The sequence below is a fragment of the Talpa occidentalis genome, unplaced genomic scaffold (genome assembly GCF_014898055.3).
Source record: "Talpa occidentalis isolate TD23 unplaced genomic scaffold, MPIMG_talOcc4v2.1 talOcc4.7, whole genome shotgun sequence".
NCBI lineage: Eukaryota > Metazoa > Chordata > Mammalia > Eulipotyphla > Talpidae > Talpa > Talpa occidentalis.
This window is the reverse complement of record NW_023605083.1, coordinates 108,691,290-108,717,814: the sequence shown is the minus strand read 5'-3', so window position 1 is coordinate 108,717,814 and position 26,525 is coordinate 108,691,290. Positions and strand designations below refer to the sequence as shown.

Sequence of the window (26,525 nt, the reverse complement as noted above, 5' to 3'; positions counted from 1 at the left end):
TTGGTTTTGAGTTTCTCTGATGGTTCCCGCTGATTAGATTTAATTGTACATTTTCATCCAAAATACTGCTTAGGTGATACTTGTTTTTCATGCTATTTCATGCAGAAGTACCTGATGCTCTTCGTGGAGTCACTTTTTGCAAAGCTGTTTATTGTATTTCCTCTTGTAGATATTAAGTAGATTGAGAAAACATGTAAGACTATGTGGATATTTTCTTGTTTCCTTCTCTTCCCCAATTTAGAATTAATATTATAACAATCTTAATGTGTTAGTTGCAAAATGATTTTCCAGCTTTAAAACTTTCTCCATGTTTATCACTCAGCACTCATGATTCTACTACAGTCACTTGTTTTGATGCTAAAATTGACTAGTTTTGACTGATAGAAACCCCTTCAGCCAGCCTCGTAAGTCTTAGTGTCATAGTCTCATTGTTCTTTTGAGCACTTCCTTATTTTCTGGCATAAATTGTGCCAGGCTCATTTTGCACCTCCCCCAACACTGATATCAGTCATTTCCCTAGAAAATATGATCCTTTACAGTGGGGAATACCATTAGAAACCCATGAATGTTCTCTAAGTATATTTGCTTCTAGAATTTTTCATTGGTTAGAATTGGAAATATATGCATATGTGTATGTATATGTATAGTGTAATGTATGTGTGTATATTATATATGTGTATAATACACATTACACATTCACATATGTATATGACCATATACTGACATATTCACATGGAATAATCAGCAGACAAGAATAACTAGTAAAACACTAATATCTGGCATAACCCATGCCAGATATTGAAGCACATTATAAAGCCTCTATAATTAATACATAATACTAGTGCATGAATATACATGCACTAAAATAGAATACAAAGTCCAAAATAAGCATTTTATAATAACCTCCAGAAATTAATAACTGTTTTTAGTTGAATTTTAATAAGAAAAACCTGGTTGTAACCTAATTGAGATCCTATGTAAAAGTATAGATTTTTTTCCCCTATAAAAAAAAAGGAGATATAAATGATAGGAAATAACCTTTAAAAGTAATGTCAGTCTATAAAATACCTTTACTTTTTGTCTTGAAGTTAATCTTCAATGTCTTATTTAGGTTTGTAATGAGAATTCCCTCTTCAAAAGTCTTTCCCGCTATCTGGTACGCCGTAAGGATCCAGAATTGTGGGGTAGTGTGCTGCTGGAAAGCAATCCTTACAGGAGACCCTTAATTGATCAGGTAAGATTGGCAAATGTGTTTAAGGCTTGTCTTTTTAACTAAAACTTTTCCCTTGCTGTATACGCAAATGAATTATTTAACTTTGAGAAGGCTGATAAAAAAATACTAAATAAATGAATGTTTAAATTATATCCTCCTAAAGAAATGTAGCTAAAGAGATTATTTAATTATATAAAGACCTCTCGGTTCATCATTGTTAAAAGGGAAACAGCAAATTAAGCAGTTAATGGGTAAGGATTGTTATTAGTACCTGAGAAGGGACTAAGCTGTTTGACAGCATTCAAAGTAATGGTAAGTTGGCAGAGAATAAGGATTAGAGAAAATACAAAAAGACAAGTGGGTAAATGTTAAATTTCCCTACAAAGCATAGTACTGCAAATATGATATGTACTATAACATAAAAAGTATGTATTTTATTGACTCATTTTTCAGAAGGACTTATTTTAAAACCCTGAATGTGGAATTGTTATAAATGATTCTTAAGGGGCCTCCCTGATGGCCTAGGGAATAAGTCTGCCTATTTCAAGTTTTTTTATTGAGATGCCAACTTACTCTTAATAGATAATATCTTCAAGACCACCTTAAGTCTCAGAACTTACTTCCTACATATCTACTGTAGGTTGTACAGACAGCGTTGTCTGAGACTCAGGACCCTGAAGAAGTGTCAGTAACTGTCAAGGCTTTTATGACTGCAGACCTTCCTAACGAACTCATTGAACTGCTGGAGAAAATTGTCCTTGATAACTCTGTATTCAGTGAACACAGGTATGATATGAGAGGGGCTCTGTTGACTATTTCTATTCAGTCTTTAGTTATGGCCTGTCCTTTTTCCAAAGGAACAAAGACAAAGATTAGAGAATATTGTCTGAATTCTTATTCTTCTATTAGCCTCCTCTTCTCACACTACCTACTATGGAAAGAACATTTTGTAACTGCAACATTTACTCTTTTTTTATTTTCTATCTTAATAGTTTGTAATTAATTTTTTTTATTTTTTTACATCATCATTGTTCATTTTTAAACAATATTTGCTTCCCCCCACCCCCTCAGGTGTAGTCCCATAGAGTTTCCTTCACCAGTGCACCCATGCACTATCACCTCAGTCCCCTGTGCTCCTCTTTCCCTTCCTCTGATCCCTCTCCTTCCTCCTCCCTTGCAGTATGTGTCTGATACATAATTGTCTGTTTTTGCTTTGTTGTGCTTTGTACTGTTGTTATTTTTTTACATTGAGCTTTCAAAATTCTCATTTATCCCCCCTTTTTTTCCCAAGGAATCTTCAAAACCTTCTCATCCTCACTGCAATTAAGGCTGACCGTACACGTGTTATGGAATATATTAACCGTCTGGATAATTATGATGCTCCAGATATTGCCAATATCGCCATCAGCAATGAGCTATTTGAAGAAGCATTTGCTATCTTCCGGAAATTTGATGTCAATACTTCAGCAGTGCAGGTAATTCTTCAGATTATATAATTTGTAATGCCTTCTCTTGATTCCCTGTATGCATGAATTGTCTTGTGCAGGTGGGCATAATTGATTATATGGCAATAGAATAGCCGTGAAGTCCTAACTTTAATGTAAATGTGATGAGAGTCATTGTACTGTAACCTTGATTCAAAAATTGGTTGCTTAGGTCTTGATTGAACATATTGGAAATTTGGATCGGGCATATGAATTTGCTGAACGCTGCAATGAACCAGCAGTCTGGAGTCAGCTTGCGAAAGCCCAGTTGCAGAAAGGAATGGTGAAAGAAGCCATTGATTCTTACATCAAAGCTGATGATCCTTCATCCTACATGGAAGTTGTTCAGGCTGCCAATACTAGTGGTATGACATCTTTTAAATGTTTGTGTCCTCTGAAAATCTGCCTAAGATTTGGTTAATTAAGCATTAAGTTAGCTGTTCTGAATTATGTAATAGTTGCTGCCATTAGTACTTGTGAAAACATTAAGCCCTCCATCTTAGTTCAGATAGAGTGGTTTTTGTGAACATTTAAATATAAGGAAGATTAATTTTGTTTTCATATTTCATAATATTCCGATAGCACTCTAGTTTTTTATCTTTAGGGAATGGGGAAATTCAATTATTCATTTGATCATTGAGTATATGGAATCAGTAGTTTTGCTGTTTTAGATTCATTTCAGTGTTTATTTTGTACAATGATAGCTTGAAAAGGAAAATTAGCAATTCTGATTAACTAGGGTGAAAATTGATGAATGTTAGGATGTTAGTGTTTGAATTTAGTTTTTCCTTCATACTTAGGAAACTGGGAAGAATTGGTAAAGTACTTGCAGATGGCTCGTAAGAAGGCTCGAGAGTCCTATGTGGAGACAGAGTTGATATTCGCACTGGCTAAAACAAATCGCCTTGCAGAGTTAGAAGAATTCATCAATGGACCAAATAATGCTCATATCCAACAAGTGGGTTTCCTGTTAACTATTATTCCACACTTTAAAAAATCTTGAGTAACGTTATTAGCTTTGTAAAAGGTTCAGCACTTAACAGCTGAAGATAACCAAGGAAAATCTTACAGTAAAAATATTGTTTCCCAATATTAAATTGAGTTACGGCTTTGCAAAGAGGACTGAGCTTAGACTAATACCATACTGAAAATATATTGCCTTTTCTTTTCAGGTTGGTGACCGTTGTTATGATGAAAAAATGTATGACGCTGCTAAGTTGTTGTACAATAATGTTTCTAATTTTGGACGCTTGGCCTCTACCCTGGTTCATCTGGGTGAATATCAGGCAGCTGTTGATGGAGCTAGGAAAGCTAACAGTACTCGAACATGGAAAGAGGTAATTTACACCACAGTTTTGAGTGAAGAATTAAGATACTATTTAGAAAGTCTTTGAATTGAAGCATTGAATTAACCAGCCATGTTTACATTTGAGCTCACATAATTGAAATGTTTTATTGTAGGTCTGCTTTGCCTGTGTAGATGGGAAAGAGTTCCGTCTTGCTCAGATGTGTGGGCTTCATATTGTAGTACATGCAGATGAATTGGAGGAGCTTATCAACTACTATCAGGTAATGAAAATGAGTCTTTTATTTTAATTGAGATCTTTTGCCACAGATATTCTTATCTCTCTAATTGTACATTTATCCTGTTTAGGACCGTGGATATTTTGAAGAACTAATAACCATGTTGGAAGCAGCATTGGGACTTGAACGAGCTCATATGGGAATGTTTACCGAATTAGCTATTCTATATTCTAAATTTAAGCCACAGAAAATGAGAGAGCACCTGGAACTGTTCTGGTCCAGAGTGAATATTCCTAAGGTAACTAACCTTTTAACATTTGTGAGGTAATGCTATGGCTAAAACTAATACTTAAAATATCTTTCTTTTTTAAGGCCTTTGGGTAGAATTGGAGACCCATATCTAAAGCAATTAAATCTTCCTTATACAGGTGCTAAGAGCTGCAGAACAAGCTCATCTTTGGGCAGAATTGGTCTTTTTGTATGACAAATATGAAGAGTACGATAATGCCATAATTACCATGATGAATCATCCAACTGATGCATGGAAAGAGGGGCAGTTCAAAGATATCATTACCAAGGTGTGTACCATCTTCAGAAGGTAAAAACTCCTTCAGAAGGAGAATGCTCATTAGAAAATAACTAAAATATCTTTTTTCCCCATTTTAGGTTGCCAATGTGGAACTGTACTATAAAGCAATACAGTTCTACTTAGAATTCAAGCCTCTGTTGTTAAATGATTTGCTAATGGTGCTGTCTCCACGGTTGGATCATACTCGTGCAGTCAATTATTTCAGCAAGGTAATTTTTAACCAAAATTTCTTATCAAGGAGTTAAAACATACTTGGATATTTGTCCCTGGAACTTCAACAATGTGCTACCATTATAACAAACTCTTTATGTTATAGGTTGAACAGCTACCACTGGTGAAACCATATTTGCGTTCAGTTCAGAACCACAACAACAAATCTGTGAATGAATCGCTGAACAACCTCTTTATTACAGAAGAAGATTATCAGGTACTCTTGTTGCACATATTCTCAAAACTCAGGTTGTGATTATGTTCTAATGTTGGTGTGTGGTTTTTTTTTTCGTTTGTTTGTGGTTTTTTTTTTTTTTTTGCAGTTAAAAAAAAAGCCCATTATTCTTGGTATTTAATATTCCTTGTATCTAAATTAGTGAGTTTTTCAGGATTAATGAATTTAATTTCTCCTAATTAAATGCCAAGTTCACAGAATTTTGCTAAGATCTTAAGAGAATTCTGTAGGAAAAAAATAACACAAAATTTTAGTATTAACTGTATTCACTATTTTCTTGCCTACTATAGTAGTATCTGTCTTTTAATACAGTTTCCTTGTGAAAGGATTATGTGAAAACAGAAATAAGAGTTAAGGTCAAACTGCTTTGTTTTTCTTTCCCTTACTGTCAACATAATTTTCTTTTTGGGTCCGATTTCATGCTGATTTTTATAAATGAATATCACGTTTAGTGGTATCAGAAGTTTTCCTAGAGCATAAAATCTTACTTTCCAAATTACATATCCCACAATCTTACAACCGTTGAAATTAGTCCTTGAAGACTAACCTTGGAAAGTATCGCACATTTAGAAATTTTACAGTACTTTTGAGTATTTTATTGATAGCATTGATAGCATGATCTTAATATCCAGGTCATCATGTTACAATAATGACTCACTGATGAAGTATGCATGCATGCATAGTATATTGACCAAGTCATATACAGTAATGACTTGGATATTAAGTATATTGATACTTGGATATTAAGTATATTAAGTATATTAATCAAGAAGGTAGAACATAAATTTAAACTAAACTGAAACATTGCTTTGGCATTTGGATTTTTTTTTAAGGCTCTGCGAACATCAATAGATGCTTATGACAACTTTGACAATATATCGCTTGCCCAGCGTTTGGAAAAACATGAACTTATTGAGTTCAGAAGAATTGCTGCTTATCTCTTCAAAGGCAACAATCGCTGGAAACAGAGTGTAGAGCTGTGCAAGAAAGATAGCCTGTACAAGGTGGGTAAAATTGGTGGGGGTGGCACGTTTAAACCATGTGCTTAATAATCTGTGTTAACCCTAAAATGGTTTATTGGAAGTGATTATGCTCTATAAAGTATTAGTTTTGTGAATATTAGAATTCCCTTTAAACCCCCATTTGGAGATGATAATTACATCAGTTTCTTGAATCTAGGGACTGTGTTATATCTATGTCAAAGTCCTCTGTTTAAAAATAATCCTTTACCCTGCCTTTTTCTTTGAAAATTTTAATTAACATACAAATGGGAGGTGTGTTCCCCCTCACGCCTATTATTTGTTTTAGCAATTCTTGGTTATGTTTGATTTTATAAGGTTTGCCCTTTATTCTTTGTTTTGAATAGGATGCAATGCAGTATGCCTCTGAATCAAAAGATACTGAGTTGGCTGAAGAACTCCTACAGTGGTTTTTGCAGGAAGAAAAAAGAGAGTGCTTTGGAGCTTGTCTCTTTACTTGTTATGATCTTTTAAGGCCAGATGTTGTCCTGGAAACTGCATGGAGGCACAATATCATGGATTTTGCCATGCCCTATTTCATCCAGGTCATGAAGGAATACTTGACAAAGGTAATGGCACTTCTGAGTATATTCAAAACTAGTTTTCTTGATATGTAAAATTCCACTTGAAGATTTATTTTTTTCAAATGTTTCTTGTCTATTAGAAATAATTTTGCTGATCATAAAAATTCCTGTTCTCCAGAAAATTTTGAATATTTGACAAATGATATTCTATGGAAAGGGAACTCAAACATTAGTTGTCAGAATGTTTATCCTCAATCTATTTCTAAAGGTGAATAATATTTTATATTGTATGTTTTTAAAAAAATTGATAAAAAAACTTTGTTTTAAAGATTTCTTCCTTAAATAAGTGTAACTAGATACCCTTTTTTCTGATTAGTTCTTTAATATATATCCCTGTTTCCCCTGGGGGAGCTATGTGTATATTCTTAATACACTGTTAATCTTCACAATATTTTGACATTAACCCCTAATTTAAAAAAATACAAGAAGTTAACAATTAACGACACATTTTCTAAAAGCACATTAAACAAGCTGGGGGTATAATCATCTTATAAAACTCACATTTCAGTATCCTTTTTGATGTTAGAAAATTTTTTACTCACCCTATTCTCAATAGTTACTAGCTTTCTTGCTATAGAACATTTAAAAATGGTTCTTAAAGGATCCATTGTCAAAGTAATACATGCTTATTAAAATCATAGTTTTCACCTCTGATCTCGAGCATTCCTACATAATGGGGGAAAACAGAATTACTAACAGCCCAACCCCCTATATATCAAATATTTCTTTAGATTACTGTCTAATTAGGTACCATTGTACTCAGTTATAATTTTTTAAGAATTAGTATTTCCTTTGTATAAAATGCTTAAAGTCCAGTACAAGAGGAAAAAAAAAGTTGTCTGATCTTAGCCATAGATGAGAATAGCTTCTTTTCTTATGCATAATGCCAATTTGTGAGACCTGGCTCTAAGCTGCTGTTAACCAAAGTGCTGTAAATTTTACTAGCGATATTTACTACCTGCTTTCTTTCACACTGATTCTAGCATAAATTCTTCTGCAATAAGCTCTGAAGTTTAAGAAAAATATTCTAAATTTTGCTTTCAGTATGCCCTTTATTTTCACTTTTCTTATACCTTTTTCAGTGGTTAGATGTTTCTCCCCTAAACCTTTGTTGCTGATTCTACCTTTTTATGCTCATTATGGAATTTGATTTTTTTCTAAGCTGCACCTTCTGAATTCCTTTGCAGGTTGATGCAATAAAGGAAAAGGTGAAGGTTGATTCTTTTCCATCTTTAAGTCTGGAGGACTAAGTCTAAGGAATTTGCATGATTTTTTTTCCTTCCTTTTCTACACTGCTGCTGCTGCTTTTTCCCCCCAATAAATTTTCACTAAAGCCTCTGCAAGTCCCTTGAAACATAACTATAATAGAGCTGTAGGACATTAGTAGATGTTTGCTACTAATCGGCTAATAGGCTTTAGGAAGGGCAGGAGGCAAATCAGTAGTTGGTTCACAGTCTCTCTTAAATATATTATTAAAAACTGAGCATGGTGAGTTTCCATATTAATTCCAAAGTTTCAGGAAATTTCTCTTCCCTGTCAGGGTATCTGGACCATAATAGGATTTTCTTAATACTCTAAATAAATTAAAACAGCCTCTGGTTTTAATTTGTGAGCTTGCCTGACAGTTGTTGAATTTATATATGTATATATATATATATGCCCTAAAAGGCTTTTTTGGGGTTTTTTTGGTATTGAAGGACTGTGATCCAGTTTCTGATCTCTTGATTCTTACTAATTTTTTGCTGAAAGTAGATACAAGAGATACTAGCTGCTTCCGAAGAGACTTTCCTCATGTTTCTCCAGGTGTCCAGTTCTTATGGTGCTAGTCCATTTTCAAGAGAAATCAAAACTTTTTTAATCATAAAGAGTAGCTTGCTATAACTGTTGCTAAGCAACATGGATTATTTCTGTATGTAACAAAGTAATATTAACTTCTTTCTGTAATAAGGCACACCTCTGAAGCTACCTAAAATTTGCCCTCTTTATTCATCTGTTGGCTTGTCCAAGGTCAAATTTAGGCACTATTTGGTTGCTGCTTCCTTCATTGGATTTTCTCCATCCCAGTAGAAATGAAACAAACTTAGAAACTTATGTCTGGTATTATATACTTTTGTCTGTCATACAATTGTGGTTAGAAAAGGGTGGGATGGTAAAGGAGAGCTGAAACAAATTTAAAAGAATTTGGGTGGGGGACAAATGCCTTGGAATTGTTGAACCAAACTGGAGTCACCATTGGAACTTAGGGCAAACCTGAGTAAAATGCATTGTGTGTGAGGCCCTTCAGCAGCTAGTAAGCAAGGCAGTTAGAAAGCGTGTGTGTGAAAAACAGGTAATTGAACTGCAGTGTTATGCATTGTTTTTAAATCAAGCATGTACAACAGTCATTGCAATTACATCATACTACTTTTGAAACTCTTAAAGCATTGCTGTGGGCTGTGTGTGTTTCTTGAGAGCCTGTATACCAACAGTCATCTTCAGACCTCACTTCTTGCTTCAGTACTTTTGCCTTTTTTTCATGCACACATACACCAAAATAACTGACTGCATGTTAACTTTTCCTCTGCAGCATATTGCAGTCTTTGTGGAAAAGCCTTTTACATTTTAGTGAATTTTCAATAGCATAGATGAAACTGAACTCAGTGACATGTTTACCTGTAATTTTTCTTTTTAAATCCAAGGATCAGAAACTTTTGTTACAGCTCTTAACAAAAGCTTGTGTTCATAAAATCCTTCTGCCTTTTTTTTTTTTTTTTTTGGGGGGGGTGGGGGGAGCAACCTAAATTGGGTCCAGTGGACACAAAAATTGGATGTTGCTATGCCAGAGGCTGTCCCATTATACAAAAAAATCAAAAGATTTTTACTCAATGCCTCTCCTTCAGAGTTTTTGTTTTTTCCCTGTGTCTAACCTGTGTCTATGCCTGGGCATTGTGATATTGCTATATTTTAAGCACTTCTGTATTAATATCTGATTCAGACATTAAAACTCAGACATTAACTTTAAAACACGTTCACTGTAGATTATTTTTCTTGAAAGTCTGGAAATGTATTATGCAGTTGTGGTTTTTTGTTGTTTCATTTTTCTTCTGAGATGTTATTAATGTACACTCATCCATGTAATTTTTTTTTTAATTGTATAACCTTCTTAACTCATTTTTGGATATTGGTTAGGCTAGGAAAAACCCTATCTGAACCTTGATGCTATAGACTGCTTTAAATTCTATAGCTATAATAATTTTTAAATTTGGGTGCCAAACCATGAGTGTTTTTCATGGTCTTATATGCCATAGTAATCTTTTAATATTGGGGTAATTTGTAACACATGAGTACTTAGGCTATGAAATAGGAAAATAGTGTGCAAAAGCAAACTAACCCATATTCCTAAAGTGGTGCAAACACTTTTATCTGAAGGTGTCTAGAGTCTACCTCAGCTTTTCTCAAATTTTGTTCCCTGACAAATTAGTATGGATTGATCCATATTCATGATATTTAATATGAAACAATATATGTGTTAAAAATATTGCCTAACCTTAATGGTGTATGTAAAGACTTAAACACACATTTTAAAAATTAATTTCAAGTAGAACCTAGGAACTGTTTTAACCTTTTTAGGGCCCACTTTTCATAGCTTTTCCCCTGAAGTGCACGTCTTTTTTTCTAATTTTTTTCTCAACTAGTTGCCTTTTTGAAGAACATGCAGTAAACATAACATTCATAAAAATTACCTTCCTGCACTCTGCCCCCCATCTCACGCACAACACTTGACTTTGAAACCACTAATAGAAAACATTGAGTGTTGAAGTTTAGTTTTACTTCAAGTATAATGATAGATTAATTGTAAGGTTTTGGTTGAAAGATCAACTATAGTTTAAAAGGCAAATGGAAGCTACACCATGGAGATTGCCTGTCCCAGTATCCTAATGTTACTTCTCCTGTTTTTTCACAGAATTACAGAATCAAATCATGTTAGTCCTAGAAGAAACATTGCAGATTATCTTTTTCAGTCATCTCATTATATAGACAAGGAAATTTGAGGGTCAGTGCAATGGTTTACCCAAGTCACACAACTAATTAGTGGACAGAACTATGTATTCCAGCTCCTTTCTTTTACTAATACATTTGGACTCCTGTGCAGTATTATTTCTGTCTGATGCTATCTACTTTATTTAGAGTAACTAGTATATAATAGCCATTTACTTATTTAGCTTAATTAAAAGCAAAAATTTCTTCCTCAGTGAGTTGGGGAAAAAATCAGTCATTCCTAGTCATTTTATAAAAAGTAGAACATTAAAACATGCAGCCTGTCTTTATTTTTAAAATACCAAATATGGAGCCACTTCAGCCTTAAACTTAAGTCCACATCTGTTACCAATATCTGTAAAAGCTATGCGCAATTGGCAAAAGATGGCTTAGACTGCACAAGAACTTTTCCGGTCATTAGACTTCATTTCACTTTTTTGAATACCATTTCCTTTTGGGAGGGAAGTCTTGCCGGGTCATGAGTTCATTGTTATTATCTTTGATGGGGTTTAAACGTCATTTGAAAAAGTGGTTCCTTCTTGTGATCTCCTTCCCTCAGGCTGGCTGCATCCTAGCATGCCCAGTTTTAGCCTGGCGTGAGCTTTTATGGCATTTATAAATCCCTCCTTCCTGAGGGTTTATAATGACAGTGCTAAAAACCACCTTGACTGAAGTATGATCATTGCCATTGAATTTGAGGGGGCCTGAGAATGTTCTTTCTAGTGTGTTTAATTTGACAAAATTTAACATACTAAGGCTTTTCCACTTTCTGCCATAAATCTAGGTTTATAATACTTTTGGGGTGCTAATTAACATTACCTGTTTTTCTCCAGGTGGATAAATTAGATGCTTCAGAATCACTGAGAAAAGAAGAAGAACAAGCTACAGAGACACAACCTATTGTTTATGGTAATCTCTCTCTTTAACCTCACAGATACATAGTAGATGAAACATTTCATTCTTTAGGGATTCTATTACAAAATTGAAATGTAATATGTACTTCTCAAGTACAAAATGCTTGCTGAATTGAGGAATAATTCTACCATCAACCCTCCCCCCCCCACACACAGGAAATAGTCTTAAAGTAGGAATTGACATTCAGTAAGATAAACTTAAATACAAAGATAATCTTAAAAACATCACTTAAGAAGATAACCTAAGTTTTCCTATTGCCTGGTCACTGATTGATTACTTACAAGTTACTGAGAAAGTATTGGTGAATTCAATTTGCAGACGTGTGAAACATGAGAGAACATACCCAGCTACCTATAGTATGTTTTACATAAAAAGTACATGTTCTCTTTAAATTCTAACTGGGACAGAGAACTGGGTAGTTTCCATTTGAGAACTTTCTGGAAAGATTGGATCCTCAAATTCTTACGTGAATTTTGTCTTCTAATGTCTTTTTTTTTTTTTTTTTTTTTTTTTTAAATAGAGGCATGTTTTATTTATTTATTTGTTTGTTTGTTTGTTTATACATGCACTGGGTACAGTCAGAAGCGCGGGAGAGTGAGAGAATTCACCAGAGCCAGAGCAGGGAGCAGAGCAGGCAGAAGGACCGAAGTACACTGCTGAGGGGAGCAGCGGGCGGCAGGAGAGGTCTGCTCGCCATGCGGGACCCTCCTCCGGTGGCCGGGGAGCAGCCGAGGATCGAACCGGCGCGGCAGAGGCCGCGCGCAGCTTCGCAACCCAGCGCTCAACCGCTGTGCCACCGGGGAAGCCCTCTAATGTCTTTTTTTAATGTGAATATTTAAGGCAATTTAATTTCTTACACATGGATGTCTGAACTTGACATCCTCTTCCCATTTCACTGTTGGGTGAACATTTATTTAAACATTGAATTTGGGGCCTCCCTGGTGGCGCAAGGGGTTGGTACATAACTTACGAAGCTGTCCACAGCCACTGTAGCACGAGTTTGATCCCCAGCTGGGGACCTGCCCACATGGCGCAGCGCACCTCTCCTCGCTTGCCCGCTGCTCCCCCTCAGCAGTGTATTTCAGTCAGTCTGTCTTGTTCTGTTCCTCACTCTGTCTTTGATGTTTATTGTCATCAAATAGAATGTGCAGATACCATGTGGTGATGGAATTACGGACAGATTTATGGGCCCCATCATGTGAAGCGTGCATTTTCAAATGACACGAAGTAACATAGCCATTTCAGTTCTGCCCCTGGACCCTGCATTTAAATTGGCTTGTTAAGGTGACTCATGCTAAAATTGTGATAGTCAAAAGTGCCCCACACATAACTCATTCTAAGTTGAGTTGTGGTTGTTGCTCAGATAATGGAGATCAGAGGGTTATTATCCTGTGGTGCTAACAGTTTCTCCCACCTCCTTATCCCTGCCCCTCCTCTTTTTTTTTTTTTCCCTCCTTTAGGTCAGCCCCAATTAATGCTGACAGCGGGACCCAGTGTTGCAGTTCCTCCGCAGGCACCTTTTGGCTATGGTTACTCTGCACCACCCTATGGGCAGCCACAACCTGGCTTTGGGTACAGCATGTGAGATGGAAAGCTGATCCTCCTGAGTCGCCTATTTTCGTACAGAAACATCGTCTCTACCTGCTTCTCAATTTATAATGGGGGAAAACAGGCACATGTTCTTGTAACCTTTATTTCATGAAGGACTATTTTTTGTTTCTAACTATAAACTTGGATCACCTGTGTTAAAAGCTTATTTCACATTCCGCATCATTTTAGAATTTATTTTCAAGGGGGAATAGTTTCAAATGTTTTATTCACTTGGGCTTTTCTTTCTTCTCCCTCCTCCCCATTCTTTGACGAACTGCTTAATATTCAATCTGTTGTGAAGAACCTGATTTGCACTCTGTAGTGTTTAAAGAAAAAAAAAAAAACTCTAATATTGAATCTCTTAAATTTAGTGTATGTAAACAGCTTACAGTATGTATTGTCTAAATGCATTTAAATCTTTTATTCAAAGAAAAGCTACGGCAAAATATTGATATGACTTTGTAAGACTTGTCAATGCCAACAAAGAACACTAATTAGCATATCCTAACTTGGATTGCAGTGCTCTCCAAATTATTTGAAAAATGCATTACAGACAACTTGCCTGATTTTTAAACGAGCATAAAAGACCCTCTAACCTATGCAGGTTTCCTCATTATGCATATAGAAGAAAATGCTAGTGTGTTTTTGCTCACTTCATATGTAACAGGTGCCCTTATGTTGTGCTGTATCCTGTGCTTTTTCTGTGGGACCATTCCGTTCAGGAACTAAGAGCACCATGATTCCAATCTGTGTGTATTTACTAACCCTTCCCTGAGGTTTGTGTATGTTGGATATTGTGGTGTTTTAGATCACTGAGTGTACAGAAGAAAGAACTCAAACAAAATATGGCTGTTCTTCAGTTTTGTTTGTGGAATTTGAAATTACTCAAATTTAAAATAAATTACTGGACTGTGGAAATAACATATAGAATGGCAGTTTTAATGAGAACACCTCACAAACGTAAAGCAAAAGAATATGGTTTTAGTTTCATATTAGTTACTGAGGCAGAAGTAGAAAGAGGACATGTGAAAACACTATTACACTATGTTTAATTAGGAACAAGCAGTAGTTTAGAGAACTACTCAGTACTATGGTGGGTTACAATGCAGCTGTACCATTATAACCAAGTGGCACCTCAGGTTTTTATGTAAATGAAGAGATTATGGGTGTTTAGTTATGTTAATTTAAAAGTGTATTAAGCATGTAGTTAGCATGCTACATAGTATTCCTCAGGGAATAGTCAGGGAAATCACCATAAATTCCATATTTTTAAGAACTTTGAAAACTTAGAACCCCCTACCTTTAACCTACCTAGTTCACCTCCCCCTTATTTTTTAGCTGGAAAATCTCTTGATTTCTCATAGTGAAAGCATCTTGCTGTTCAAAGCCCTGACTTTATTTGTGTTCCTACTGGGTATCTACCCCATCTCTTCATCATTATGAAAACTAAGAGGTGAGAATAGTAGTGGTCCCTTGGAGCTCATTCAGAGTCAAGATTTGTTCTCTTGGGCTTTTTCCATAATTTGAATTAACTGTTTTCATCTTATTAGTGGAATGTTTCTTTTCTTTTCTCTGCCCTAGTAGAAACATGCCAGAATGTTTTAGTGAAGGTACTCTTATGGTAAACTTTTTACACTTGATCTTAGCCAAAAGGCCGAGAAGCGATCTTATGGTAAACTTTTTAAACAAAAAAGCATTTTCCAAATTGGTGCTTTGTATGTTCTGTGATACTGTGTTGACACTTAAAATATCCATAATGGGCTACAATAGAAAGAGAAACTGCTATAGTGTGACTTAGGTTCAAATTCTGAGCAAGCTTAACTGAGCTTGTTTTCTCATGTGTGTATATTAACACTCATACTTTTCTGAATTATTTGCAGGAGTGTTTAAATCATAAAATGGGCTAGTTCAAGACTGGGTAGTATTAAATGTTGTATAATAATTGGTAATAAGCTATATTTTAAGTTATCTTTCCTAACATTACTCTGAATAGGAGGGAAGTCTAGCAGAAGGAGTTAAAAACAGAAAATGATACAAAGAGTTCTTACTGCATCTAAATATAACTAAAATGGGAATAAGAAGAGATTAATAGGAACCTTTTTAGGGAATAAACATGCTTTCACTTAACTTCCTTCCTAATGTCCAAATAAAATCTGTGGTATTCATTGACAGATACTTCACCATAGACATTATTAGTAAGATAGCAAAAGACAAGATTTTCACGTAGGGCTGTTTGAATTTGCTAGTAATTATCTCATTACATATTAACAGGCAATCATGTGCTGACCTTATTTCCCCCAAAAAAGTCAGGTGAGTGAAGAACAGCATTGTAGTTCTCATGTTTTTTTTTTTTTTTTAACGTTTGTTTAAAGTTCATCTGAGCAAACTATTGGATTCTTATATCGGCTTCTATATTTAATGTTATGTTTTTTTTTTTTAATTTAAGTTTATGAAGAAAATCTGGCCTCATAAAGATAGGTATTTGGAAAAGGGAGTATTTTTTAATCTTTTTCAGGTATCTGTGCTTAGTTGAGATGTGCAATCTGACACCATGAAAGTGAGCTTTTTGTACCGTTAAGAGTAAACTCCATTGGTATGTCCTTTACTTTCAATGGATCTTTTACCCGCACTGGTTAGGTGGAAAATACTGATTATACTGTTACATATTTCCTTCAAAATGTCAACACATCTTTTCTATATTTTTAAAAATCATATTTATGAGGTACACCAATCTCATCAGAAATCTTAAATTTGGGGGAGCTTGGTGGAGAGGCGGATGCAAGTTTTCTAAAATATTGCCAGTTTTTTTTCCTGGCAGTTTATTTAATTTGTGAGGAAGTAATCCGCTAAACACCCGGTCTAGATGACCAGTTTGTCTACCATTCTTGTAAGTAAAAATGTTCCACGACAAAAACAGTTTAGCTCAGAATTCAGCCGTGTAATGTCTTTGCCCCTCAAGCCAACAATCATATTTCAGTATGTACCAGAAGTATTTAGTGTGGCACAGGATATTAAGAAAAATAATTGAAGGTTAAATTTAATAATCAGGTTTTTTTCTGCTTTATTAAGGGCATTAAATGAAACTTGGTTTTACCACGAGTGTAGGACCATGAAGATCAATGACTATTTGTGTAGATAGTTGCCCCTGCCTTGATTGTGAGAAGTATAAGCCGTATTATTGAACATGGCTTTTCTATCAGTGCCCTTTCAACATGGTGAAAAATGTCCTAGTATTTAGAATAGTTTTGACTCCCTGAAAGTGTCTTACAGGACTCTATAGACTCTGCAAAAAGGATACTTTTAGAACTATAATATTAAGAACTTTATAAATACTAAATACAGGTGCAAAACAATATAGTTCAGGAATTATCAGAATTTGTATACTAGTCATTCTAGTCAATTTGCCATGACTTACTACAACTGCTTGAATCAGCCACAGCAGGCCAACCTGTTGGGAATGCAGTCTTTGAACTTGGAGCCCTCAGTCTCTGTGACAAGCCTCACATTTAGCATTGAGTTCTCTTCAAAGCAGTTACATGTTGTTGCATCATTTTTGAGTCCAATATAAACATTCTATTTAGTAGAAACAGTTGCTATTGTGGCATCATTCACAGTTGCAGTTTCTCTTGGGCTGTCAAATGCCACTGAAAACTATATAATAAACACTGACCAAATATTAGAACCTGGCTCAATAGTGTTCTACCCACAGACTCTACTTACCCTGAAGTTACTGTGTCATGCTACTTGTTTAAGTTAACCACTTAGCATGTGCCTGTTAATATTTTCCCTAGCATTATCACAGTTCTTAGAGATATACTGGGTTTAGAAATATTTTAGAGATCTTTCCTAAAAGAAAGCTTTCAAGAAAATGTTAAGATCAGGTAGCAATTGGGCAGCTTCTTGTTGTGGGCAGCGCATGTAGCATACTAATTACTGGAATTATATCATACTAAGTATACAGATCAAAAGGGAACGAAGGTGTCCTTAAGTAATTGAATCGCATAGTTCTTTAAGTTCTAGGTAAAGAAACAGTGAGATGTTGGTATTACATACATACAGTCACATCCTAAGTTTCAGTACGCCTCATTGTTGGGAAAAGGGAAGTAAAGAATTTTTTTCTAGGTGCTGATATAGAACCACTGTGAGAATACTGGCCCAATGTGGGTTAGGATAACTGAACATGAAACAATATTCAGGTAGGTTACATTAATGCTATAAAACCTCATCTTTGAAACATATATAAAATATCTATTTTATAAAGTAGGTTATCAGTCATCCAAAAAGTGACAAGAAAGCAAACTGCAGTTTATGCCCAATGGGAATACTCTAAACCCCTGATCCTTGAAGAGAAGCACAGCAACATGGTCTTGAAGAAAAAGAATTCAGTTTTGTCATGACCTGTCAAATATTTTTTGTCTCAGTGCATATCACTTGAACCACCAGGACCATTTAACCAACTTTTTCTTCTGAAAGCCCAAGATAACTGCCAAGTACATGAGAGGACACGGGAATGGCTTTTCATCTCAAAAATACATAAATTGGGAGAAATTCAGCCTTTATTGTTAAACACATGGTAATGGGACCATCATCATACAAAATTCGACCTAGTAAAGTTTTAGGTGACCAGTGACTTTGTCAATTAGGTCTGCTGGTCCTGGTCCAATTCCTAGGACAGTTCGAGAGCCTGGTGCAATCTGAGTACGTCCAGCATCTTGGATCAAACTTACGGTCAGTCCCAGCATTTTCGCATGCGTCAGTAGTGCAACCAGAGTTTCTTCATCCGGGGCTTTGACCACCACTTTGGGCTGGCCACAGTATTCCCACTGTTTGAGCAGTTCAGGGTTTCTCCTTTGAATCTGCTTGTAGGCAGAAACAGCAGCATGTGAGCACTGGGCAGCCACTTTCCCTTTTCCCATCTTTAAGTCGTTTCGGACCACAAGAATCATTTTATACTCCCCATTCTCTCCTAAGATGCTTGCTTCGGTTCCGGTCTCTGTGTCTGTCTTGTTCACAGAACTTTTAGGGATCATCCCAAAGCGTACACGGAGGCCCCAGCCCAAGCACATGCCACAAGCAACTCCAGCAGCCAAGCTGAGCGCACCAGGATAAGCCAAATATTCCATAACCAAGGATTTGGAGAGCATCTTTAAAGGAAAGAAAAAACATTATTACCTAGCAGTGAGGAGTTATAGGCTTTATCAGATAAAGTATCTGGACAGCATATAAGCAGCCGTATTTTAGAACTATATGAAGTCATCCAGAAAAAAACGCAAAATATATTCTGGATCTTATACATTTGTTGTTTTTTCTCTGATGTTTACTAGCAAAGAGTACAAGTGAAATAATTTCATTTTACATAGGAACAGTTTTTTGCATAGTTTCAATATACACTGAATTAACCAGAATTGTAACTATCGTATAAAACAAAGATATCCTTTATCCTTTATTATTTTAGAAATTCCTATTTTCCTAGTGAAGGTGTTCAATGGATTTGAGTCTATCAGTCTACATTCGAGTCTGCACTGGGTCTCAATGCTATGTTTAGGCATAACCATCACCAGAGGAGTAGTATCCAAACATGCTGAAATACATGGGTCACCATATTTGTAAATGCTTATAAATGATGTCCCTGGAATTTTGCAGTACATAATTCAGCACAGATAATCACCTTGGAAGTACATATTGTATCAAATTTCTTTTGTTAAAATTAGAACATTAATGATTTTAATTATGGCATGTAGGCTACTATCAAATATGTTAATGTTAGAATACTACAGGTGATGTTAAACTTTTTGAGATATAATTCAGTTTTCTAATATATCCATAAGGTTGTGTAACCATCACCACTATCAAACTCCTGTGCTCAATCACTTCCCATTTTCCCCTCCCCCATCCCTGGCAACCACTAATCTTTTTTAAAATATTTATTTATGCATACAAGAACTGGGGTACAGGCCAGATGTATGGTGGGGGGGTGAGAGGATTCACCAGAGACAGTGGGGAGCAGAACAGGCAGATGTACTGTACTGAAATACACTGCTGAGGGGAGCAGCAGTTGAGTCAGGAGAGGTCTGCTGTGCCATGTGGGTAGCTCCCTGCTGCAGTGGCTGCCTATAGCTTCATAGGTTGTGTCTTAACTCTTTGTACCACCAGGGAGGCCCTGGCAACCACTAATCTTTAAAGGTTTGCTTATTCTGCACATTTCATACAAGTCAAACCAGGACATGGCATTTTATTTCAGGTGTCTGTCAGTATAATGTGGTCAAGGTTGGTGTTATAGCATGTCTCAGTACTTCATTCCCCTTTGTTGATTAATGTTCTATTGTAGAGATACATACATTTTATTTATCCATCAGTTGATGGTCATTTGGGGTGTTTCCACCTTTTGGTTATCATGAATAATTCTGCCACGAGTACAAGTTTCTGCATGAATGTTTTCATTTCTCTTGGGCATATTCCTAGGAGGTGTATTGCTCAGTCATAAGGCACACTGCAACTTTTTGAGGAACTGGTTAACTATTTCCTAAAGTTGCTGTATTGCTTCACATTAGCTATAAGTGATTTATTGTAAAAAGTATATATTAGGTGTGATAGGGTTGAGAACCACTGCTCTAATGCCTTATGACTCAAGTGTCTTAATTTAGAAATAAAGTAAACATAAAACAATTGCTTTGCAAACATCTTCACAGAAGTCATGGTTATCTCCAGAAGTCAAGGATTGGTACGATTATATCAACAAGTTGAAATAAATTGAGTCAATATATCTTTAGTAATCATCAGAGAGGAATGGAGTATACTCAATATCTAAAGGGGGAAAAAAAAAAAACTAAATTCATTTGTACCCAAACTATAAAAGTATAATTTAACATACTGGTGTACTTAACATACTGCTTTTTAATAAAAAAGCTGGACCTAAGTCAAAAATGCAGTTAATAAAGAAGAAGTGAACCAACCCAATATTCTCAAGCTGTCTATCTCAAATCCAAACACTGCCCTCTCTGCAACAGAATTATTTCCCTGGAATTGTTTAAATGCCTTAATATTATAAAACCTGTAAGTATTTTCACTTCCTTGAAGTCCATTAGAATCCTTTACTATTCAGATAGTTTCTGAGACACTACCAACCCCCTACTCTGCATTTATAGCTCATGCATCCCTTATATTTTCTGGATCTTCCTTCTTAAAGTCTCAACTTTTGCAATCACAGAGCAGGAAGACCAGAACAATGTCTAACATGTGTTGTGCATTAGTTTTTGCAAAGAAAAAAACCCAAAACTAATGTGTGGTAGTTGCAGAGGCAAGGGAAGGAGCTAGTTTGAGCTGGATGTCAAGAAATAGAGGCAAACAAAAGAGCAGCCAAGAAAAAAAGCTATGGTTATTAGGAGACATGGAGAAATGGAAAGCTATTTTTTTTTCTGCTAAGATAAAAAGATAAGCATATTTTAAACATTGAGCATAATTTCAACATCAATGGATAGAGCTAGAATTAGATAGGTAGATGTTCAAAATAGGAGGAAAAATGAACAATACAAAGCAGTAGGGAGGAGGGAACCTAAAGTCCTTATGAAGGGATTTGATCAGGGAATGAAGTACCTTTCTCAATGTGACAGTTTTAGCTGCAGTCACCTCTGTAAAATTGAATGTGGGAAGTCGTTGCTAGTAGTTTGTACAAGTCAACCTGGAGGTCAGAAGAGGAAGACTAAAATAAAAGTGGCAAAATACAACAGGATTACAGAGGACTGGAAAACATGGCTAAGGTTGATGATGATTTTACAGTGGCACCATACTGACCAGTTGATTTCCTCCTGCAGTACTTAGCAGCCTAAGTATAGGTACGGACAATTATAGAAAAGATAATTTTATACTTCAGAGAGAAGAATGGAAGCCAAATGATGAACATCTAATTACCATCTCCAAACATACAAAATAACCTATTGCATCTACAGTCTTCCTTCATCCTCCACTCCCAATACAATGGATAGTTGAATATATTCAGGTTTTAACTGTGCCAAGAGTAAGGGAATTTAGGGTAAGGGCAAGAATGAAATAACAGGACTATGAAATGCATAGTCTCAGAGAACAATTTGAAGGATAGGAAGGTTATACAAAAGCAGGTGTGATGCACCAGTGAGAATGGCACATATTAAAAAAACTAGCAACAACAAATGTTGGCGAGGGTGTGGAGAAAAAGGAACTCTTCTGCACTGTTGGTGGGAGTGCAAACTGGTCCAACCACTATGGAGAGCTGTGTGGAGATTTCTGGACCTACTAAACATAGAGCTTCCATATGATCCAGCAATTCCACTCCTAGGTATTTACCCAAAGGAAACAGAAACATCAATTCCAAAGAGCACCTGCACCCCTATGTTTATAGCAGCACTGTTTACAATAGCTAAGCTTTGGAAACAACCCAAATGCCCAAAAATAGATGACTGGATCAAGAAGATGTGGTACATATATACCATGGAATATTACTCAGCATTCAAAAAAGATAAACACATGCAATTTGCAGCAACATGGATGGCACTGGAAGGGATCATGCTCAGCGAAATAAGCCAAAAAGAAAAAGAAAAATACCGGATGGTCTCACTCATAGCAGGAATCTAGAAAACTTAAATAAGGGACCAGGAAAATGAATATAAGAAAGTGAAAATCAAAATCAACAAAAAACTATGAACCAGAGACACTTTTTGGGGGGTGGGGGGCGGGAGGGGAAGGATTGGGGTCAGAATGGGGCGTTTCCAATTGTATGGGGGAATATAAAAATAAAATTTATTATTAAAAAAAAAAATGCATACGTTGTGCAAAAAAAAAAAAAAAAAAAGCAGGTGTGATGGAAATAAGTTGGACTGTCAAATGGCCGAGGAGACATGCCTGGGATTTTTTTTTGTATCAAAGTTTCAATGATACTTTGTACTATATCAATGGACCCACATCATAGGGAGAAGTCAGGATTATTTCTATATTGAAAATGAAGAAATGAAGGTCAAATGAAGTCATGTTCAATAAAACAAATGTTTGCTGGCTCCTGATGGGGCACTGAGAATATAGTGATGAATAATAAAGGCCACTATAGTTGTTCGTATTCTAAGAGGGAGATAATTACAAGGTGGTGAATGTTATGAAAGAAGGGAGGTGAATGAGGGGAGTACAAAAAAGGCTTTAGCTCAGTTTAGAAGGTCAGGGAAGGCATCCTTGAGGAAATATTTAAACTGTGACAAAGGGTGAGTAAGAAGGTAAGAAGAGGAAAGATGATTTTAGACAGAAATAATACCGAGTGGGAGAGCCAGGAGAGAGACAGTCTATGTCAAATGACCTAACAGCAGTCCAGAGAGTTGAGAGATAGTGGGGAAGAGTAGCAGAGAATAAAACAAGAAATAGAGCTAGAAATACAGATCTTAGAAATCTTAATCCATAACTAAGATTTTTGAAGTGATGAAAGTAAGGACACTAGGAAAAGTATGGAGTGAAGGAAATAAAGCAGATGAAATGAAGAAAGGGTGCTAAGAAGTGAGATGGAGTAGCCAGAGGTAGGAGAGTCACAAATGATAAATACCACAGTACTTCATTTCAGGTTTTTTTCACTGTGTGTCTAATACTGTGACAGGTTTGTACCGATACAGTATTTATGGCTTTAGATGTCTGCAGCCAGAAAAAACTAAATTTTTATTAGACCTCACATTATCTCTTAATGCATTTATCATTTAATTACTGCATGATGCTCACATATCAGTAGAACTTCTGATAATCTAATAACCAGACTCCGAATTAAACAGTAATTATATAAAGAAGTAAATTAATCCATTAACCAATTTCTAGGTTGCAAAGTAAGCATATATTGCACACACTAGATCCACATACTAACTGGAGAAGGAAACAACATACAGAGGACTTATTACAAGTTGGATAACATGCTAAACCCTTTACTCCCATTATTGTTGCCATGAAAATAAAAGATATTATTAGGCTCATTTTAAAGATAACAAAAATAGGTATCTAACAAGAGAAGCTGTGTATCCACAGTAACATAACAGCAAAAAATATGCTCATCTAAAGGTCATGACAGAAAACTTCTCAAATTTACCTAAAAACATACCAGTAAGTCAGTAGAGAAAATTCCAAAAATCACCAAGTTTATCACTTGTGTCTCATATCTCATGAAGTCTCTAATTCTAAAATGTTAAGTTAATACTAACATCACATCTTTGGTCTTTAGGCTGTTCTAATCTTTTATTATCCTTATCAGATTATCATCTCACTCCTCTAAAAGGTATTTCAGCCTGTCCCTTTTTCCTGCTGTATTTACTATAACCCTATCTAAAAGCCCCTTGTTTGAGACGATGGTTAAAAATAAATAAATAAAATACTCAGTCTCATAGATAATCCAATAAACCTTTCCTCTTAGTACTTTTTAATTTCTCTCAGGCTAAACCTCTTTCAGGAATACTCTTGATCCCATTACTGTCTGAACCATGCTCCACCCAATAGACTTACCTCTTGAGCTAGTGCTCTGTTGACATTTTCTAATCTAAATAAAAAACCAACTTTCTGAAATCCTTTGTCCCTTAAGCCACTGACACCAGTTTCCCCTACCCTTTACCTCTAAAATTCTTCAATCACTCCCTCACCCACTCAACTGAAATTGCTAAGGAATCAAGACACCTGCTAATTGCCAAAGGTAGTTTGCTCTTTTTAGGCCTTATCCTGAATTTACTGCACCATTCACTGTAACTTTCCTTTTAATTTTCCTCCCTTGAATTCTCTAACCTAATTTTCACATTATCATTCTAACTCTCTGGTGGCTTTTTTCCAGTCCTCTTTTCTGTCTTCTGTTTGCCTCTGATTTATGCATTAACCAAGCTTACATATTTGGCCCTCTTTTCAGTCTATACATACACTGTACAATATAGTAGACATTACCCAGGACATTTAACCTTTAATTAAAACTAAATAAAATTCAATTCTTCAATTGCATTTAGCTACATTGCAAGTGCTCAACAGCTCAATATATTAAAAGTGACTAGTGGCCACCCATTAGAAAATGAGAGAACATTTATTTCCATCATTGCAGTAAGTTCTATTGGACAGTTCTGGTTATATACTCTTTCCAATCATTCAATCAATTCATATTTATTAGTGGCCTATTATGCAGCAGGCACTGTTCTGGACCCTGGGTAGAGAGCACTGAACAAAACAAGGTATTGTTTTGAGCTAACATTCTAGTGAGAGGAGACAAATAGTTTATCAGATGAACAAAGTCACTTACTCCCAAATCATAATAAACAGAGAACTCCTAAAGCTTCTCCTAGGCTCCAAACTTGAATTTCTCATTTCTGCTAGATTTGACCATTTCAATGTCTAGAACATAATCTACACTGTGTCCCGAAGTGAAACCAGCACCTTGCCTTCCTTCTCAAACTGTTTCTGCATTTGTGGTTTCTGACCTTTTCCTTCTCTATACTACCATAACCAGTTAACCTTGTTGAGTTTATCTGTTTCAATTAAGTCTTAAATTTCTCTAAGTACCAATGCCCTAATTATCTCTTGCCAAGTCTCCAAAATTAACTCCTCTACCTCCAACCTTTACACATTTGTTCACTTACAACATAGCTCACCCTGATCCATCTGCCATTACAATTATATTTCCAAAACACAAATCTGATCACATAATTTCCCTGCTCAACTATCACTGAGTAAAGACCTAAAGAATAAAATGGGCCTCCCCGGTGGCGCAGCGGCTGAGCGCTGGGTTGCGAAGCTGCCCGCAGCCTCTACAGCGCCGGTTCCATCCCCACCACAGGGCGAGGGCCCCACATGGCGCGCAGATCTCCAGCCGCCCACTGCTCCCCCCAGCAGTGTACTTCGTCAGTCTGCTCTTCGCTCTGGCTCTGGTGAATTCTCTCACCCTCCCGCGCTTTTGACTGTACCCAGTGCTTAAATAAATAAATCTTAAAAAAAAAAAAAGAATAAAACAGATATTCTGGCTCGGATTCAAAGCACTACACAGTCTACTAACAACTTACTTTGTCCTTTAAATTTCCTCTCCTGCCGCATACTGTACTATTCAACCACACTAAATTTCATGGTCCTTTTCTATAGCAATCGCTCCCCAAAATTCTATTTTTCACCACTTACACAAACAAAAACATCCTCTTAACTTATAAAAGCTTAAGTTCAAATGACAATTATCTCTTAAGTAGTCAGCATTCCCCAGTCTTAATTAGACTGCCTCTGAGCTGCTGTAGCACTTAAACATAACTACTGTACATACATCACATTCTTAGCGTCTAGTACAGAGCCTGGAGAATGTTAAAGGATTAACTACCTCTCTAGACGTTAGGTCTGTGTGATAAAGAACGACAGAATTGAAAGCCTTACATTTTCAAATTTAATCAGGGTCACTAAAAACCCACGCAAACTAGATAAAGAACTCGTCAACAATGTATATTGGGTGGAGTACGGGCGAGGGAGAGCCGACCCAAAAGTTTCATTGTGGCTGGTTAGTTGTCCATACGACTTTGTCCATACTTCTATCAATAAGTTGCCCATATCTCTATCAATAACTTGATACATGCGGGTACTCAATAATACACAGCAAAAAGGCAGTGACGCCTGTTCAGTATTTTCTGAATTCGGAGAAGGCGCATGGATACTCCTGATTGGTGGCTTTGCCTAAGAATTAAAAATTCTAGATCCTCCTTCTCCCCATCAGCTTGGTCCCCCTACCGAAGGGCAAGTAGAACAGGAACAGTGGCTCCAAAGGCCCCTGGGCGGAAGACAGTTAACAAAGGAGATGAAAGGGTGAGAGTTTTATGCAGTGAGGTGGGAAGAAACATTTCAGCTGGAGTATGGAAAATATCCCTCTCCAGCGCCGTGGGAGGAGCAGACCTACCTAGGGTACCCCTCCTCCGCCTTCCTCACGCCTTTGTGCTCTTCACGACGGTGTACTCAACACACTTCTCGCGCGTGAGCAACCTCTTCCGGGATTCCTGGACAAGTTCCGGGTCAGGAACCGCGGCTGGGACAGTCATCTTCCTTTCGCTCCGCCCACAGGGGGCCGAGCCGACTCGAACGGAAACGCCGCGACGTTAAAACCGAAGTTGCCGAAAGGAGGCGGAACGTTTCTCTTCAGGAGCCTGTCTCCC

At 36.4% G+C, this 26,525-nt stretch overlaps 2 protein-coding genes across 4 annotated transcripts in view; one reads left to right on the top strand and one right to left on the bottom strand.

The window, feature by feature from the left end:
- Positions 1-14,586, top strand: part of CLTC (clathrin heavy chain) — a 64,102-nt gene extending 49,516 nt beyond the window's left edge. Inside the window, exons 18-33 of one of the 2 annotated variants that reach the window (XM_054689008.1) lie at positions 1,112-1,234; positions 1,854-1,999; positions 2,505-2,688; positions 2,870-3,062; positions 3,498-3,655; positions 3,870-4,034; positions 4,159-4,266; positions 4,352-4,519; positions 4,650-4,799; positions 4,888-5,019; positions 5,127-5,237; positions 6,089-6,259; positions 6,622-6,843; positions 8,046-8,066; positions 11,709-11,784; positions 13,251-14,586. In XM_054689008.1, coding sequence (XP_054544983.1) covers positions 1,112-1,234; positions 1,854-1,999; positions 2,505-2,688; positions 2,870-3,062; positions 3,498-3,655; positions 3,870-4,034; positions 4,159-4,266; positions 4,352-4,519; positions 4,650-4,799; positions 4,888-5,019; positions 5,127-5,237; positions 6,089-6,259; positions 6,622-6,843; positions 8,046-8,066; positions 11,709-11,784; positions 13,251-13,375 — 2,253 coding nt within the window. In that variant the 3' untranslated portion in view covers positions 13,376-14,586. The remainder of the gene's footprint in view (positions 1-1,111; positions 1,235-1,853; positions 2,000-2,504; positions 2,689-2,869; positions 3,063-3,497; positions 3,656-3,869; positions 4,035-4,158; positions 4,267-4,351; positions 4,520-4,649; positions 4,800-4,887; positions 5,020-5,126; positions 5,238-6,088; positions 6,260-6,621; positions 6,844-8,045; positions 8,067-11,708; positions 11,785-13,250) is intronic. The other variant, XM_037491876.2, reaches the window with a different exon arrangement.
- PTRH2 (peptidyl-tRNA hydrolase 2) lies at positions 12,683-26,515 on the bottom strand. 2 transcript variants are annotated; one of them, XM_037491875.2, is made up of 3 exons: positions 26,273-26,515; positions 20,974-21,058; positions 12,683-18,524 (listed from the first exon to the last, which is right to left on the bottom strand). In XM_037491875.2, exon 3 carries the CDS (start codon positions 18,522-18,524, stop codon positions 17,985-17,987), a length of 540 nt encoding a protein of 179 aa, XP_037347772.1. In that variant the 5' UTR covers positions 20,974-21,058; positions 26,273-26,515; the 3' UTR covers positions 12,683-17,984. The 2 variants fall into 2 exon arrangements, with proteins under 2 accessions (XP_037347772.1, XP_037347771.1); XM_037491874.2 differs by lacking the exon at positions 20,974-21,058 and having other exon boundaries at positions 26,273-26,514.
- Between the last annotated feature and the right edge of the window lie 10 nt (positions 26,516-26,525).